This window comes from Neopelma chrysocephalum, unplaced genomic scaffold (genome assembly GCF_003984885.1).
Source record: "Neopelma chrysocephalum unplaced genomic scaffold, ASM398488v2 Primary Assembly neopelma1_26, whole genome shotgun sequence".
In the NCBI taxonomy this organism is placed as follows: Eukaryota; Metazoa; Chordata; class Aves; order Passeriformes; family Pipridae; genus Neopelma; species Neopelma chrysocephalum.
In genome coordinates, this window is record NW_020897695.1 from 20,430,098 (window position 1) to 20,448,878 (window position 18,781).

The following is an 18,781-nucleotide window of genomic DNA, read 5'->3' on the forward strand; positions in this document are numbered from 1 at the left end:
AATGTAGATTAATTGCTTGTAAACCATGAGAATAAGATATCCCAAATGTATTACAAGGTATGGTCTTTATATACTTTGAATCAAGCTGTAAATTAGATACTCTAGTTTATAAAAGGGCCAACTGAGACCACATTATTTATCAGTCTCACGAATTACTACTCTTAACACCTACTAGGTCTACTAGGCCAAAGAATCTGAGAGAATGAAAAACTGTAACTAGTCCTGGGCCACATTTTCTGTATAAGATTATTAAAGAACATTAAAAAATATTAACTCTACTTCTTTATTTCTCTTGAGCTAAGCCCATGGTTTTATCAACTGATGGGTGGATGCCCAGTGTCCAACTCACAAAAATAAGTGATGTGTTAAAACAGTCCCACCTAATACCAGTCTAACTTGCCATGTATCATATACAGCCTCTCAAGAACCACACTGTATACCTAATTTGGGAGAGCACTGACTTGTGTGCTTAGTAGAGGGAAGCTTGAAATAAATCATGTGGCCAAAACTAATCATATAATGAGATACTTGTCTAAGTGTAGGACTTTATACAGAAAGGTCTATGCCGGTAAAATTTTTGATCTGGGGTAACTCCTTTTACTCTGTACTATTTCCTCAAAGAACTTTCAAGTCAAGGTAAGCATCTTTATCTTCCAGGAGCTAAAAAAATACAGAAACCAAGTAGCAAGCATAAAACTCCAAAATGAGAACCTTGCTCACAACTACTCCCTTTTGACAAACTGATTTTTGTCTACAGATGTGATTTGCAGACTGATTTTACCAAAGCCAGATCAAATAGTTCATAGCTGTTTCATGGAACCATATTAAGCCTTTAAAACCTGCTGTGACATGCCAAGTAATGAGGCTGAGCATTCTTCACGAAGTGCAGAGGAGTGCGAGAAGTGTTCTGGCTCAAGAAGTCAGAGAGTCACTGTTGAGCTTGTGCACATAGATCTGCTTCAGGTCCAGACTATGACTGTGGAACGTGCTCTCCAAGAAACAAAATACGACCACAAATCACACTGTGCTCTCTAAGTAAAGCACATGCCTTTGATCTTGCTTTCCCTGACCTACATATTTAATTGTGAACAGAAAACCTAATCTAGCCCCAAAACTCTACTTGAACAAGACACTTCAGCATATAACTCTCATTGAAGGAAGAGAGTGTGGCGGTAACCACAGATTAATTCTCTGCCTCAGCATCACTTCTAGAGCAACAGGCAAAAAACCATACATAAATATATACATACATATAACTACCACACATGAAAGGTTTTAGAGACATGCACATGAAAGGTTCTAGAAACTCCAGTCCCCAACTCTTTGTGCTTAAAACTTTCCCATCAGCAGTGACTTACCTGACAATGAAAAACTTATCAGTCTCCGACTTCCTTGTCCCTGGATTGAGTCTTCATTGGTGATGCTTTTAAAAATCTGCTGGAAGACAAATAATGTTGAGAAAGAGTAGTCTCCAACAACTCTCGAACATAGAAATTGCCTACTAACTGTCTTTTTGCAGAATCTTAGTTTTACAACTAAGAATCAATTAAGGACCAGGGATCAAAACAATGGTTATGTTTATGATGAAAAAATACTACTGTAATTTGAACATAGCAGTTCATCACCCAAAAAGGAACTACTTATTAATCAGGACATAAGGATGGGGATGTAGCTATCATCTCTTAAAACAACTTCCATCTTTATAACATCTTATTACTTGTGTAGAAAATCTTGTTCCAGAAAGCTAATTGCATATATGCGAGAAAGACTTCTGAGAGATTACTAATACCCTGCACAACAACCAGCTGTGAATTATGATAACAATAAGTATTGAGGGTGATCTGGCAAAAGAAAAGAAATTAAAAATCCATAGATGACCATTTGTACTCCACAGTTTAGGTTTTAATGTCAGTCTCTGGTTCAGCAAGTTTATTGGTGAGCTGCTGTTATGCAAATTAGGACCCAAGCTGCCTTCCGGTTGTGATCAGAACTGGGAAGCAAGAATGCTTTTAAGCCAGTGTCTCGGCCATCAGCAGAAACACACCATCAGCAGTTTTCACTGCTGAGCCCCTGAACATGGCAGAGGAGATGCCATCAGGTGTCAGGCTCCAAGTCCAGCAGGGAGGTGGTGCTACTAGTACTGCCTCCCATTGACTCTGGAGCCAAACCAAATGCTGCTCTGCCCCCAGGAAGCAGCAGCTCCTCACCACTCTTGCCATTCAGCTGTCAGCCAAAAAAGAAAAACAGCATTTATGCAGTAAAGTTCCAATTTCTGCCAGGAAACAGTAACTGAAGTCCCACTCAGCTGTGACTCATTGCTCGGTATATTAAATATTGTGTAGTCAAGCTTAACTTAGAAAGCAAGCTGGTCTCTGCCCCCAGAGAGTGCAATGCAAGGGGGCACTGCAGCCCAGCTAGCGGGGATTAAACAACACAACTGTCAGGTTAAGACACAAATGAGGCCTAGATCAAAAACATACAGGTTGAATTTAGACCTCATTATAAAATAATGGTCTCTGTTGGACTTGACTTTTTGTCATAATCATTTTGTTTCTTCCAGACTATCTAAATGGGATAAAAGGTACTGAGTAGAGTGAGACTATGACTAAATTCCAGTATAAAAATCCCTATTGGACCACAGCTAATTTGTTGCAATTGTACTTTCTGTCTTCTCAGCTAAGTAGGTTTCAATATACTTATTGAAGCCACTACTGATTTCTGGATAGAGACACATTTAAATCAGAATATATGTGATTGCTAGAATTTATGACAAGAACTCAGTAACCTTTAGCAGCCAAAACTGTGATCCCACCAAGAAACAGACATTTCCTTATCACTGTGTATTTTTCATCCTGTGTCGCTAGCTGACATTTATAACACACTCTCTTTTAATGCTTACTATTATGGTCCTTCCGTGATTTTGTTCAGGACAGTAACTGGGCCAACCAACCTAGATATGTGCACATTTACAAAACACGTGCTTTTTTTCAGTTCTTCAGTATTAATCTGGGTTTCTTTTTAGATCTGCCATGTATGTTGTACATCATGGCAGTATGAATAGTTTAGCAGTCTACACTTTGAACAAATTGGGGTGGATCTGATCGCGTCCTGCAAACACTAGCCTGTTCAAAACTTAAAAACATGTTGCTATTAAATGACCCTTTGGGGGCCATACCTGCATTAGTGAAATTATATCAAGGTAGTTATAATATTGTTGCGAATTCTGATATGGGCAAAGCATCCCCAACGTGGCCAAACCTGACTACTGAAGCTTGGCATTATACAAGGGAAGCAATAAGACATCCGGTCTCATAAGTAAAAGAAAACCAACATAAATTTATTTGTTTCTGGATGATCCATCCCTTCTGTGAAACAGGTGTACCCCACAGCATCCTGTCAAGTGCTCACCGTGCAATCATGGGGACAAAAAGCCAGCCCTGCTGCATAAATGAGTTATATACTCAGTAGCTGACCCCAGTGTAGTTGTCTGAGATGCAACACTACATCCAAAAGCCAGTCATTTTGATAATGTCTAGCACTTAACCTTAGCCATATGAAACACCCACACTTTTTTGAAGCTTTTCCACTTTTCTTCCTGTCCAGCAGATGAGAAAGGAAAAACATGGCAGAAAGGCTGAAGGAGAGACACACTTATCTTTGGGTTGAGACCTGGGGTGCACCATTAAAAACAGCTGAGCCAAATGCCTCTTGTGTAGCTTTACCATGACAAATCTGTGTTCCTCACCCTCCAGCAGTCTGAAGGCACTGGTCTGCCACTCTTCTTGCACATGCACTGCAACTTCTCACCCACAATACAGACCCTCAGGCACGGCAGGGAAAATGCCAGAGAACGCTCAAGAGGAGGTAGACATCCTCTCTCCAAGAATGGAGGAATTAAACAGAGATGTACTCAGGGAAGGATAATAGGAAGGCCATGAAACCGATTATACCTTAATTATTGGCATTCAAGAAGTCAGAAGAAACACCAGTGGAGGAAGGGAGAAAAATCTCCCAACATTAGATCTCCTTTTCTGAAAGTAAAAAGACCTAATTGCTGCAGTTCAGATTCACTGTTTTCTAATGCAATACCAGATTGTCCCCAGTAGCAAGGACAAGGCTGCACTTGATGCAGGGCAGGGCAAAAGAGGGTGAGTGGTCACCAATGCTATCCAGCTACAACACCAACTGAGTTTCATAGTATCTTGAGGCCTGAGATGGGAACATGCACAGGTCATACTTTCCTGCTTGCCATTTATCATGAAAGAAATCCAGACTGATTTTAGTGGCTACAATATAATTACATTGGGAGTTTTGTCATTATAAGTAAACCTTGAATGTAGTCATCAGGAGGTAAAAACCCCTCTATCTTCTCAACTGCCACTTAAAATATAGTTAGTTGACAGAAAGACAACATTCATCTTGTCACTTGACATTCTATGGACTTGAAGTCCTTCACATGAAAAGGAACAAATATGATTTTCCCTCAATAACTTTTCTGCTCTTTTATGCCCCTGAAGTGAGAGCTCAGTCTGAATTAGTTTAATATTTTCAGTTGTGAGGCCCAGACTAATTATTTTACAAGTCCTGCTGATACAAAACAGAATGAATATGATTTTACTACATGCTCTGTTATATCTAGACATGAAGAGATGGGACATGAGCTGCAACTTCAAGCCTAGCTGAATCTCTCTCAGAAAACCAAAGGCTTCCTGAACTGGATTCAAACCTCCTTTTGCTTTCTTTGAATATAACTGGAGCCAGCATCATTGCCACTGACGGGAGCATATATATTCAGACAGTTAGAGGTCTATCAGTACTTCAAAATATCCTGCAATAAACATACACTGTAAAATCATCTTCTTTTCTGCTACAGAGTTTCCTAGCCTCTGAAGAATTGCAAAAGATGACTGCCACGGCCTGTGATGGCTATCTGTGAAACATGGGAAGGTATTTGAGGCCAGATCCAAGCCCCCTGGGACTTGCTAAGCTCAGGAAAAGGTCCAGGTTTGGTAGTGCTTTTCATTTTTACAGCACAGAGAAGAAAGAAGATAGAAGGAGATGAGTGAAAGCTAAAAATAATAGTATTGTCCTAGTATCACTTTTCCTTGTGAGTAGTTCCTGCAAATGCTAGAAGGAAGTTATGTGACCCTGAATGAGAAAGGAGGCAGACTTCACATTAGCAAACGGAGCCCTTGAGACTCACTCCCTCTTTAGCCATGGTATGTGTTACAGAAAAAGAATAAAAAAAACCTTGAGAAATCCCAGAGCATTACAATCCATCAGCTCTTGCTGTGACAAAATTCCAAGTGCATCACTAAAAATTCGTCTAAGCAGAGGCCCAGAAACAGAGACTCTCACAACTAACTAAAACTATCTCCTAAAATACCTTTCTCTTCACTACTCTACCCAAATATATGTAAGAGTAACAAGGACAACTCTCTTGGTCATGAAAATAAAGTGGCTTACAGGGTACACTTAGGGTGCCCCTATTCAGCCTCCCTGTTGCTCTAGGTTAGGATGAGGCAAATACTTTTGGACACAGGTATGGTGTAAATGCAGGTTTGGAAGAAACTGTGTTTGCCTGGTGCTGCACTAGAAGATCTGCTTTTGGACACAACAGTGAGCAGTAATAATGTAGCATACTGGCAAAACATGCTTTGCTGCACTAAGTTCCCTTTAGCATGTTTGTCTACTGTGCAGCCCAACTTCAATATTTTTAAAATCCTGCTGGTACGAAACAGGATAAATATGATTTTATTGCATACATCTAACACAGCTAGACATGCATAGCTGGCAAATACAAGCACTTACTCCTTTTCCCACACACAGCACAAGAAAACACTGTTATGTCTCGGTCTTAAGTGTTCTGCAACACTCTTTCCTCTCCAGAAGAACATTTTTGCCCCCTGTGCCCACACAAAGAGATTCAACAAAGCAAAGCAAATTTTCCCATAAGCAAAAGAAATATCTAGAGTAAGTAATCTTCCATTTCCCTGACGGCCAAAGTACTTCTGTATCAGTAGCTTCTGCTGTGAAAGAATGGCAACATTTAATGACCATAATTGATATCAGTTATCTGATATAAGCCAGTATTTCTTACATTTAAACAGGAAATTGCAGTGACACAAAAAACAGTGATGCACTACCCGTTTGCTTTTTTTGACTTACATGGTTGAACATCATGGACATGACCTAATGCTCAATCCAATCACATTTTGATTTTACAAGGTGCTAACTAATACCTAGAATATTTTCCACTGAGAGCACAGATTGCAATACAGTAATATCTATGGCAGATTAAATAGTCGGGTAGTGTAAACTGGCAAAGTTCTAGCCTGGACAACACTTTCTATTCACAAGAGTTTTTATTTAAAAAAGCAGATCTAAAAACATAACAAAGTATTCAGAAGGGGTCACACTTCCCAGCAGTACTATCCATGTCTGTATTGAAGATGGAAGTCTACAATGAAAGAAAACTAGGAACCACAAATGTAAAGCAGCAAAATATTTTCTGTTTGTACACACCGGTTCTAAGGATGAAAAGCAGTAGATTAGAGCACTGCAAAAAGGGAATGCTGCAACCTGTGCTTAATTCAAATAACAAGTGAAAAATAGCCTCAGCTCAGCCCCAAATTGTGCATTAGCAATCAGAAAAAGTGTTGCTAGATGCGTCAGAGCTAAAGATGGGGTGTTGCAGCGCTGGGGGAAAAGGCTGTCCAGTCACTGCCTGCACTATGCATGCTTCAAGCTCCAGTTCTATGTTTTCTGCTTTTCAAGACTACCAAACTTCCCAGCAGATTTAATGCAAAATAAATAAGTTTAATAGCCTGAATTCAATGGTCAGCAGCGAAAGAAGAAGCTGATGCTCTGTCTCCTGTGTCCTTCCATCTGCTTTTATCCCCTAGTTCATCTGACATGTAAGATGGGTCCAAAACTGCCCAGCACAATGCAGGGGCAGAGTACCAGCTTCCACTCTGCACAGCTTTGCTGATATTAGTTTAAACCAGTTTGGAGCTACTGTCTTAACAGACCTGTGTGTACATGGCACAGGAGTCCAGAACAATTAGTCAAAAAATTATTCTCCCCTAACCTATTTCTATTGACTTTTGCTGTTGCTCTCTTGATTCACTGAATGCTTAACATTCAGACTCTCTAAAACAGCTCAGCAGTGAAGTTTCTTATCACAGGAAGAGAGTATCAGACATCATCACAAGTTCACACTTCATATTCCACCATCTTCTTTAGAGAGGGAATTCCTCAGTAGATCTGCAAATGGGTGAGTATTCCCATTTCATCACAAGTGCTGAATTTAAAAAAAAATAGTTTCGTAAAAAAAATTGACTAAGGAAACACAGACTGCGTAAGTGCTTCCTTTCACTCCATCACTTGACTTCTTCAGTGAAGAAAGAGCTTTGGGATGTAAGCGGTGAATTCTGAAAGGAGCAAATGCAGATCTGAGCTCCATGACTGCCACTGACAGAATTATGGCTATAATCCCAGGCACCACTTTGAAAATCTACCCCTAATTAGTGGCAGTGCTTCAGCTGCAACCCCCACTCTGTTAACAGAATTATCCAGCTCTTGCATGCAACATATTCCACTTATCCTGTTAGCTTGTTAAGCCATTGTGCTGGCACCATAGGATTTTTTTTATCAGGTGCCTCCAAACAGCAGGCAGCTTCTCCAGCAGCAGCCTAGCTCCTGCTGGGCTTTCTGCAGCCAGCTCACATCCCTGAAGGACTGTGACCACACACACACAGAGGCTTCCCCGTGTGTCACGGTCAGCGGCATTCTAGCCTTGTAATACACCACCTTCTCAATGCCATTCCCTAATTAAGTGGACAATTTGCCTTTTGTGGGCATTCTGTCTACAGAAAGCACCTTTTGCTTCATCTTGCAGCAGTGTTTATTGATTACTTCATTTATTCACAGGAGACAGAAGTTTTTCATTCCAAAAACTCCTGTCCTAGAAACCCTTAAAAAAGGTAGCAAGGAAGTGAGTAAACAATTGTTTTTTCCCATTGAAAATTTTACGAATTCTTTCAGCAGATTCTAGATAACAAACCCTGGCAGACAAACTAAATTACTGGAAAAAAACCTGCTGCTTAGTATCATCAGTAAAGTCCTCTAGAAGGCAACTATCAACAGGCTTATGACAAGAGGACATCCAATGACAGTGCATACCCAGTGTATGTCTCTATGTTGGCATGAAGCTATTTCATATTCCCCAACTGACCCTATGAGTGTAGAATGCTATTTTAGCATAACCAGAATCTAGAATCAGAATGTTAAGAGCTAACACTTCCAATTAAAACAAAATCAAGGACTGAGGCAACAAATCAGTATCTCCGGTAGAGATTTTTCTTCCAAAATTTTATTAGATTCAGCTTTTTAATGGTTTTAACAGCTCTGCCTAATAAACTTCAGTTACCCTTTGACAGCAGAAGAAAAGCTTGATTAGAAATTCTAATCTTCCTTCACTCTTTGCAACTTCATTTAAATAAAGTCTTAGATTTTCTGATACTTTAACACAATAGCACATGCTTGTGCTTTGGGTTGTGGTTTCTGGGTTGATGGCTGAACTACATCTAAGCAGCAGACATTTTCTTTATACATAGCAGCTTCTAGGAGGATTGCTTTCTGCAGCATCTCACCAACTGCTTACACACTGGCTCTAAGACTGTATGCTATTTCATGCCAGTGACCCTTTGAGCCCTAACAAGTCTCCCAGCAAGGTTAAAGTGGACCAAAGGATGACAGTAGTTTACAGCCCCAGTGTTCAAAACAAACCCTGGTTGAGTTAGCAGGGAAGAAGGCTCCTTGCAGTTGCTAAACAGCTTTGTACTTTCCAGTGTTACCATCATCCAGAAAAAAAACCCTAAGAAAATCTGGCTTTATGATCAGATTTACATCAGGCAGCTGCCTAATGCTGAACAGGATTGACCCTGTAAACCTGACAGGTCCATACACAGAGTATTAATGTGCTTAACCACTCTGACAGCAAGAACTGCTTGTAAATATTATCCTCTCTGGAACAGCTAAACAATATCCTGCAAGCCACTGAAATAACTGGGAGGTTTGTCACTGAGAGATGAAAAGGCCCATTGGGCACTGTCTGGATCCTGTAATTCTGCATTAAATTTGCCCCGTAGACTCCAAATTCAAACTTTTCATGAAAATCCCTTCTTTGTATGGAGAACTAAAAAAAAAAATTGCTGCTAACAGCTTTTCTCTTTGCCTACGAAATGACGAGAGGCACCAAAACATAGGATATATACAGAATAAACACTGACACATCCACAACATCTTTGGAAGGCAGGAAACTTGTGTTAGGCTGCAGTTTATACTTCCAGGCTGTCTTCATTACAGCTTCAGAAACTCTTCACTCCTCTAATACGGTTTGGATGGGACAAGTGCATAGATGAGTAATGCTGACACGTGTGAGAGACAACTGTTCTTTCAGCTAAGCTGTATTTGAAGAACAGCTCAAAGCATCAGTCATGCTGCCCAAGTGTCTGGACAAGGGAATCAAGTCAATGACCCTTTACACCATAAAAGAAGCAGCTAGGCAGTGAACAATGCCCATTCTTCTAAATGAATGCCTCAAATAACAGTTCAACTATGAATACCATTATTTCCAGAAGTGAGCTACAGACACTTTACTTTCAACCTTGGGTCCTACACTGAGCAGAAATAAGGCGACTGCAGAGATTTATAGTCTGATTTTAGAAGTAGAGAAATACCTCTGCTACTTCAAATGTCCATCAATCTTGCTGAATCACTAATAAAACATTTCACTACATAGAGGATTTTTGTAGTTATGATGCCATAGAAAGGCTAAAGCTGAGAAGAAAAGAAAATCTTCTCCTTTTTTAGTATCTACAGCCCCGCAGTTAATACAGCCTCATTCACACTCAGTGTTTCTCCTCTGTATCTTTTGGCAGATCCATGAGACTCAGCAGAAACTGCTTATCTCACCTTAGTAAACCCATGGGTTTGGGGTTTTTTTGTTTGTTTTTGCTTTTGTTGTCTGGTTTTGTGGTTGTTTTATTTTAAATCTTTGTTTTTTAAAAATTCCCAACTGGCTTTTGCTGCCTACAGCATTCAGTGTTTTATTTTTCTTAGGTGGTTGTTTTTCAGAACAGTAGGCTTTAAAAAGTCAACAGCCCCTCTCCAGTGAAGTGGGCATGTGGGAACACTGACTGGAATCAAACTGCCACAGAATAATCAATGTCGGAAGAGATTTCCTGAAGTCATCTGACCCTTCTGTCAAAACAGGACCAACTTAGAGCAGGCTATTTAGGCCCCTGTCCAGTTCAGCTCTGAATATGTCAAAGGATGGAGATCCCACAAGCTCTTTGGGCAACCTGTTCTAAGGTTTGTCTACTGTCTTGAGAAAAAAATATTCCTGAGGTCTAATCAGAATGTCTCTTGTTGCAACTTGTATCTATGTCCTGCTGGCATTTCATCATGTGCTGTGAGTAGAGTCTGCCTCTGACTTCCCATTAGGTAAAGTCATCAGTAACATCCCAAATATTACTTTTCTTAAGACTGAATAAATAAATAAATCCAGCTGCATCTCTGCCAATCCTCATATGCAAAGTCCAATCTGAAGGATAAGAAAGCAGAGGCCAGACTCATCCTGAAAATGACAGTGGTAGCGTGTTACAGCAAACTTGAGGTATGGCAAAGACTTCTGGGGAGAAGCAATATTTACGAAATCTGATCTCCAAGATTAATTATCTGATCTCCGAGATTAACAGAATAATTCATTACAGCAATTTGGTCATCACCAAAATCATTGTGAAGGATTTGGCCTGGTTCGTACTGGATGCAAGACTTCTGAACATAAAATCATTAAATACAACAGGAGGGGAAAGGGATGTCAACTAAATGCAGAAGTGCTGTCACTTCAGAAAATCATTAACTTCAGTGTGTATAATGATATAATGCTTGTAGCTCTTAATAAATAAATCACATCTTATCAGCATCAGAGGCGTTTTCACATGTCAGGTTTGATGGAAATCAGTGTACAATTCAACTCAAACACTTCAGCCAACCCTGGGAAACTGTTCTGTGGCACTGAGCAAGGCAATGCAGAAGTTCATACCCCACGCTAGACACCACCCAGACTGTCCTCATCTGTACTCACAAGGAAGAGAAGTGGCTCCCATTCCACACAAACTCCATATCCCCTGCTCTCTAGATCCCTCCCCTTGCCAAACATGCTTTCATGAAAGTGTCTTCTGCAGAAAATGTCACTGCAGAGGTCGGTGTTTGAATAAAGACCTCCACAACTTGTCTGGGTGCAGCTGGTAAGGTGATTTTATTATAAAAGTAGCAGGGCAACTGAACAGCTTAAAGGGAGGAACAGAAGGGCACAAAAGAGCACTACACAAAATGGCTCCAGCCTTAAATAATATGGGTAAGGAAAGCACTGGAACAGAAGGTGGGGTTTAGGCGAAGCATGCAAATTACAACCAATCATAGGAAACAGGAGCTGAACATAACCATATACGGTACTGCGTTAAATATCAACCAATGAAAGAACAGAACATACATACATTATATGTAGAATACAATACAATACAACAACTTATATGCAAAATCTACGATTTCCTTATTAATCACACATTTTTAGACCACCACACTCATCTCCACCAGGAACATTCCTGCCCTCTGCCAGGCAAACAAGTCATCCCTTCCTTCCTTCCTTCCCTCCCTGCACAGGCAGCCCCCACGTTCACTTGTCTGCAACTGTATGAGTAATGATGAGCAAGGAAAGCAGAGGAGAGCTGGGCTGTCGCTGCTGCCCTTCCAGCAGCAGCTCTCACTCTGCTCTTCCTGATCCTGCAGTAGCAGGAACATATTGGTCAACATGCAAAACTTTGGGCTACATGGAAGCAGGTCTGATCTAAAGCACCTCCTTGACCCATGCCCCCTTAAACAGTTGGAAAGAGAAGAACATGAGACACAACTTTTCCAGCCTTTTCCACAGGCTGTGCTGCCAGTCTACAGTGAGACACAATGGATGACTGCTGAATCTGGAAGTGAATTTTGAATCCTCTAAAAGTGGTAAGAGATTGGCCACTGACTTCATGGCATTAATATTTTATCCTTTATTCTTCTGCTGCAGTAGCATTATATATCCCTGAGCTGCAGGACACTGAAGCAGCCTGTGCTGACCCCGTCAATGATGTATCACTCACAGCAAAAAGTTAGGATGTCATGAGAATAAACTTGGCAATTTCCACCTCCATTCCTCACCCTCAAAGGCACAACTGAAAAATAAACATGCAAACTCTGAGCATCCTCTCAGTGGTGGCAGCTCCAAAAAGCATGAAGACTCACAGCATTCTACTGTACAGTGTAGAGAGGCAGCTGCAAAAACAGCAGTCCTGCAAGCTAAGCCTGACATTCCCACAGCTCACCCCTACAGCAAAGGAGATGTCTCACGTGCCTGGGTGCGTCTGGCAACTCTGAGCACTTTGAGGCTCACACAGCGACCATTGTCAGCCAGCTGTCTGAGAGGCAGCCAAGTGGTCCTAAAGGCTGTTTGGGGCCAGAGCACAGCACGCTTTTCAGGCAGTCTGGACCTCTCCTAATCAAGATGATGTTCAAAACCTTGAGAGGAAGCAGCCAAATACAACATGAAAGAAATTTACTAGAAAAGGAAAAAGTGGAAAAAGAAAAGGTAAAAAGGCAGAGCTCTACAGAACAATAGTAGAAAACAAGGAAAAAGCAGTCAAGGATTCTATAAGGAAAGCAAGCAATTAATTAATAAAATTACAGATCTTCACATCCTAAAAAAATCCCATTCTCCCTTTCAGACACATCTCAAAACACCCAAGCCAAACACCAGAAAAAAACCAATAGCTCAACTATGATCAGTACAGCTTTGTTAGAACTCAAATCCAATGGCAGCAGTTTTCAAACTTGCCTGCTAACAAAGGTAAGTGAGATCCTTTCGGGAAAATCAAGAGAAATAAATAGGCTGCTTTAAAACCCGGGATTTCCTGACAACTAGTGGCACCTCCAGACTTTTCCAGTATTACGTTTAACTATTCCCATGTAGCTGAATCAGCTGTATGCTAACAGACATTGGTTGCCCTCTTCACCTCTGGAACCACAGTCCTAGTACAGTTGTAGTCTGGCAGACAAAAGGTCATAAACATGTTGGTACCTGAAATATAGTCCATTATACATTTTGTGAACTGAATTTTAACAATAACCCAGGGTTAGTTAGGTATTATGAGTAATGCTGGTGGTCCTTTGCTAAGAGTATCAAAATGTGGTCTAATTAATGTGGTTTATACCTATGTTCACCATAAAGTCTGACCACATAGCCATAAGGGCAAAAGTTGCCTCAGTGTAAATAAAAATCAGACTGGTTGAGTTAAAAAGGGAAGTGTGTAAGAACAATTTAGTTACTTTCCATCAGACTTTACAGATGTTTGAATTTAAGCCTCATTTTAAAGTGGAGATATTGAGTGGGGAGGTGCTGCATGCTTTCAGTATGGATGGAAACAAGCTTGTCTGAGAACTCAGCTAGCTAACCAGGGGAAAAAAAGCCCAGATATTTAATGGAAGTGAAAAATGCTTCTCAGGAGACTCAAGGATTAAAAATTAGCAAAGGGTTCACAATTCTTTTAAAGAAGTATTCTTATGCACATCTGTTGATATCTAACATACTGACCTACATCCATTTCCCCACCTGTATGAAAGCCTGAGAACAAAAGGGGTCCAAGTAATAATTATAGGAAAAAATTATTTAGAAAAGTGTGTAATAATATATAACTTTATTCCATCAGCAAAACTATGCTAAGGGAACATGATTATCCCGTCAAGCTCCAAGAAACCAGAAAATGCAAACTTAAAAGATAACTGTGAAGCATAAAGTCTGCTTCTTGACAAATATAAATTGTAATGCTTCTTTCTTTTTTATGTCTCCAGTCATAACCTTTTCCCAATATAACATTATAAATGTATTTTTGGATCACCTGGATTTTGTGTGAAGTTAAGTATAGGCAATTCAAGATATACTCAACAAACAGACAAAACAAAGGATGACATGATCATCAGAGGGTTTGCATGCATGACATGTACATACACACAAAAAGAACAGTCACGCACACTGCACTCAAATGGTAGATTCCTGCAGGCACCAGTGTGTGTTGGGATATTGAAAAACCTTCTGGCTTTCAGTCACCACCTGCTCTTCTCTATCACCTACTTATGGTATTTCTTCTGAAACAACCCACGAGTTATGCCACAAACATTCAAAATGACCTACAAATCCCCCAGTTGTAAATATGTGCAAGTTCACCTCCCAGTGATTTCCTCAGTCAAGTCTGCTGATTTTATATAGGTTATCTGAGAGTATGAGTTATTTCAGAGAGGGAGAGATTTTAAGTACTGGTTACTTCTATAAAGGGTCATGCATTGTAAAATTACAATAATGTTCTCTCTTCAAATCTTTATCCCACCCCCCTTCTTCCCAGGAGTAAGGAAAGCAGAGAAGAAAACAAAAGGCAGATATTTCAAGAAAAGTAAGTTATTTTTCTCCATTACTCTGCCTGCTGGAAAATCCTTGCTTACTGAAAATCCAATAAGGACTAAAACTGATAGCATCTATCAGCTGCAGTAGATATGAAACTTCACTGCAGGACTATACATAGGCAGGTTCAGTGCAGGCTGCGGATCTGGCTTTGACAAGTTTTATGATCTCTTTCTTTCCCTATGCATGTCTGACTGTTTGTCTGGCTGCTGTTCTGAGGTAAAGCAATCCTCCAAGTGGTTGAAAACAGGCATGCTGGTGAATGGCAGTTGCTGAAATTTGCTGAAAATTGCTGAATGAGAGACTAGGCACATAATTGCTCATCTCAGCTTAAGTTCCTCCCTCAGTTTGTATTCAGATATAAGTGATACAGATGCATGGACACAAGAAGAAGACTGGTACCTAGCTCCCAGCTTTCCTCCCACTGTGTCAACTTTCCAGCTGGCTACAGGAAACACAGCATCCTTTAGCTTAGGAATATGTGATTCCACATCTATTTCATTTGTGGGTGGTTCAGAGACTTTATAATTTGTGCACCTACCCAAGAATTTATCAGTATTTTCAACTATGCATCAAAGCTTTGTAAAATGAAACCTTGCTTTTGCACAGCAAATACACCACTTTTATGTTCAGCTTATTTCTCATCTGTGTGTCCTAAACATTTCCCTCACATCTGAAAACCTGCAGGCTACAGCTCTCACTGCAACACAGAGCATAGGCAGCTTGGTCAGTGCATTGCAGTTCCCAGACAGAGATCCCAGATAAATCTCTGTGATCTTATCTGAAAGAAAACAAAACAAACAAACCATCCAACAAAAAACCACAACCAAAACAACCACCAAATCCAATTTTACTCAACTTTGCATTATACTCCAAAGCAGCTGTCCAAAATGACATGCCTTACGCAAATTAAGCCATTTAAAATGGCCAAGCAAAGAAACAAATGTAAATAACTTGTATCTAGCCTATATTTGCACAATAGTTCACCCAGGCTTTGAGAGAAAGACTAATAGACAGGGATATCTCTATTACTTCAGTGGATCTGGCTTTCAGATTACCATAATCCACACCAATAGATTAAAAACCCATAGCCACACTTCTGTTAACATCTCTCCCTGCAGATTAACTCTCCTCTTGCCTTTTCACTCAGTAGTGTGTCTGAGACCCAGCAGCAGACACTGTTAAACAAAAGACTATCTTCAAGAAACAACTTGAGCCTCTGGTATCCTAACATTGTTTTAAAAACAGATATTTTAAAAACACACCCATAAGCCACTAATTCTGCTGTATTTACCACGTTTCCCTGATGTCCTATTTTTGTGTCATCACAGAGGTATCACAAGAATTTTACAAAACAAGTTCCTTTGCTGCCCCAGCTCCACCTACTTATTTTGCCTTGTTCTTTGTAAGCTCTTGAAGAGCCACTCGGGATTTTATTCATTGCTTCGAATAAGCAGTGAGTTCATGTTTTTCCCTGTACACCTTTTAAAATTTATTCAACATCTTAAGAAGGCTTATCCACACTAACAGCTAATATTTGCATTCTTTCTTCAACATGAGTAATTTCTTCTTTGTTCTAAACTAATTAGCATGGCTTAGTATGCCGATTTTCCTGAATGGACATGTCAGTCAGAAACTTGGCCACTGCACTTTTCAGCATGGATAATACTTGCTATTAAGTCCTCTGCTTTGTTTCATCAGCTAATAGGAATTAATAGCAGATTAAGGTCTATGACAACAACTTTCATTTGAGAATTTCTAACCCTTTCAGAAAACATTAATTCTTAGCACATACCTGAGAGGTAATACATTGCCACCCACATTTGAGATGACACATAAAGATGACCAACAGTAGTGCTACATAACAAAACTGAACAAGACATAAAAATAAAGGCTCAACTAACTTGAAATTGCAGGTACTAAAGATGGATCATCATTAAGAAATTAGAATCTGAACAATAAGTATTCACGCATTAACTAGTCTTAAAAAGTCTCAGTATTATTTTAATGACCACCAGAACACAGGCTTCTTTTCTTGATGAAAGCACAATGTCATCCCAGAAACATTACTGTAAATTACTTCCTGGGTCATAGGGGCCAATACATACAGCAATTGGTACATCTCATCCCAAGTGAATCAGATTTCTTACCTAATTAATGTAATTCCTACTTCAAAAGTCTTCTACCTCAGAAGGTAGAAGTAAAGCCTTTGATACTGTCTCCCATGGCATTATCCTCAAGAAGCTGGAAGCCCATGGCTTGGACAAGTACACTCATTGCTGGATTAAAGACTGGCTGGATGTCTGGGCCTAGAGAGTGGTGGTGAATGGTGCCACATTGTTATAGTTTATAATCTGAGGGGAATTTTTTCCTTCCCTGCCCCCTCTGTAAGAGAAACAGGAGCACGAAACAGGGAAAGGGGAGAAGGCGATTAGCATAACATTAGATTTAGCCAGCCTGGCGGCATTCCTGGCTAATGGGCGATTGGAGAAGCTGGCTCTGCTCGGAGGGGAGAGGGGCAGTGTTGCGGGACGCTCCGGGGAGGACGGAGGCAGGGTCTGGGTGCAGGGCTTTGGCTGGAGAGAAGGCCTGGAGGTTTGCTGCCTGGCGGCCTGCCCTGGCTGGCCCGGACTGCTGACTTTTGGCTCGGCTTGAGGAGCTTCTTGTGACGCTACCACCTGGAAAACCACAGTGAGTTCTCCCATTCTCCTTTCGGCTACTCCCGTGACCTGGGACCGGCCCCAGGCCCCTTTCTTCCCCGTGGAGGCTGCCGCGACTCGGCAGCGCCCCCTACTGACCACACCAGCGAACTGCAGGCTCTGCGCCTCTGCGATCCAACAGCGCCCCCTGCAGGCCACGATTAGGACTGCGCTAATAGGACAGAGAAGTATTTGCCAGATTTTGTTTTTTTTTTTTTCTAGGACTACCGCATAGTCTTGTTGTGTTCTGTTACTGTTGTTTTTAACTGTTTTGCTAACTTACATATATCTTTTAATAAAGGGTTGTTATCTCCTCTGTTTTTCCACTCTTTCCTCGAGTAAAGCCCCATAAATTTTAAACCCACAATTGCAGAGAGAGAGGAGTTTTGTTTTGTCCCATAACTCATTCTCTTTAGCAAACCTTCCAGTCTCTTCAGACTGAGACACACATCCAGTTGATTTCCGGTCACTAGTGGAGTTTCCCAATGCTCAGTATTGGGGTAAATCCTGTTTAATATCTTTACTGATTATTTAGACAAGGGGACCGAGTGCACCCTCAGTCAGGTTGCACATGGGTGAGAATATTGATCTGCTGGAAGGGTAGGAAGGCTCTGCACAGGGATCTGGACAGGTTGGATTGATGGTCTGAGGCCAATGGTACGAGGTTTAACATGGCCACGGTCTGGGTCATACACTTTGTCCACAACACCCCTATGCAGTGCTACAAGCTGGGGGAAGAGTGGCTGCCTGGTGGAAAAGGACCTGGGGGTGCTGGTCCACAGCAGGTTGAACATGAGCCAGCCTGTGCCCAGGTGGCCAAGAAGGCCAATAGCATCCTGGTCTGTATCAGAAATAGAGTAGCCAGTAGGACTAGGGAAGGAATTTGTCCCCCTGTACTCAGCAGTGGTGAGGCTACATCCTGAGTACTGTGTGCAGCTCTGGGAAAGACACTGAGGTGCTGAAGCATGTCCAGAGAAGGGCAATGAAGCTGGTGAAGGATCTAAAGGGTAAGTCTTATGAGGAGCAGCTGAGGGAGCTGGGGTTGTTTAGCCTGGAGAAGAGGAGGCTCAGGGGTGACCTTATTGCTCTTTACAACTACCTGAAAGGAGGGTGTCGCAAGGTAGGGCATAGCCTCAAGCTGTGGCAGGGAAGGTTCAAGCTGGACATCAAAAAGAACTTCTCCAAGGAAAGAGATGTCAAGCTATTAGAATGGCTGCCCAGGGAGGTGATGGAGTCATGCATCCCCAAAGGTGTTCAAGAAATGATTGGACTTGGCACATAGTGCCATGGTCTAGTTGAAGGTGGTGATTGGTCAAAGGTTGGACTCGATGATCTTGGAGGTCTTTTCCAACCTAAGCGATTCTATGATTCTGTTCTGTGATTCTATATCTCAGTTGCAATTCTACACAAAACCATGAGGTTGTTATCTACACTCAAAATTTTCTCTCCCTATATTGTTATATAAACACCCAAAGAACTTCAACTCATGAGTACCAGAGGTTATCAGAGATCCTAAAAATGTTTG

The 18,781-nt window shown here is 41.0% G+C and overlaps 1 protein-coding gene across 9 annotated transcripts in view; it reads right to left on the bottom strand.

Annotated features, from left to right (window-relative positions):
• HECW1 (HECT, C2 and WW domain containing E3 ubiquitin protein ligase 1) overlaps positions 1 to 18,781 on the bottom strand; it is a 265,996-nt gene that overhangs the window by 101,772 nt on the left and 145,443 nt on the right. For 6 of the 9 annotated variants that reach the window (XR_003533038.1, XM_027675829.1, XM_027675826.1 and 3 more), the window contains one exon: positions 1,359 to 1,437. Coding sequence is in view for 8 of the 9 variants with exons in the window: in XM_027675829.1 (XP_027531630.1) it covers positions 1,359 to 1,437 (79 nt within the window). In the remaining variant the exon portion in view is untranslated. The remainder of the gene's footprint in view (positions 1 to 1,358; positions 1,438 to 18,781) is intronic. The other 3 variants (XM_027675830.1, XM_027675827.1, XM_027675824.1) reach the window with 1 other exon arrangement.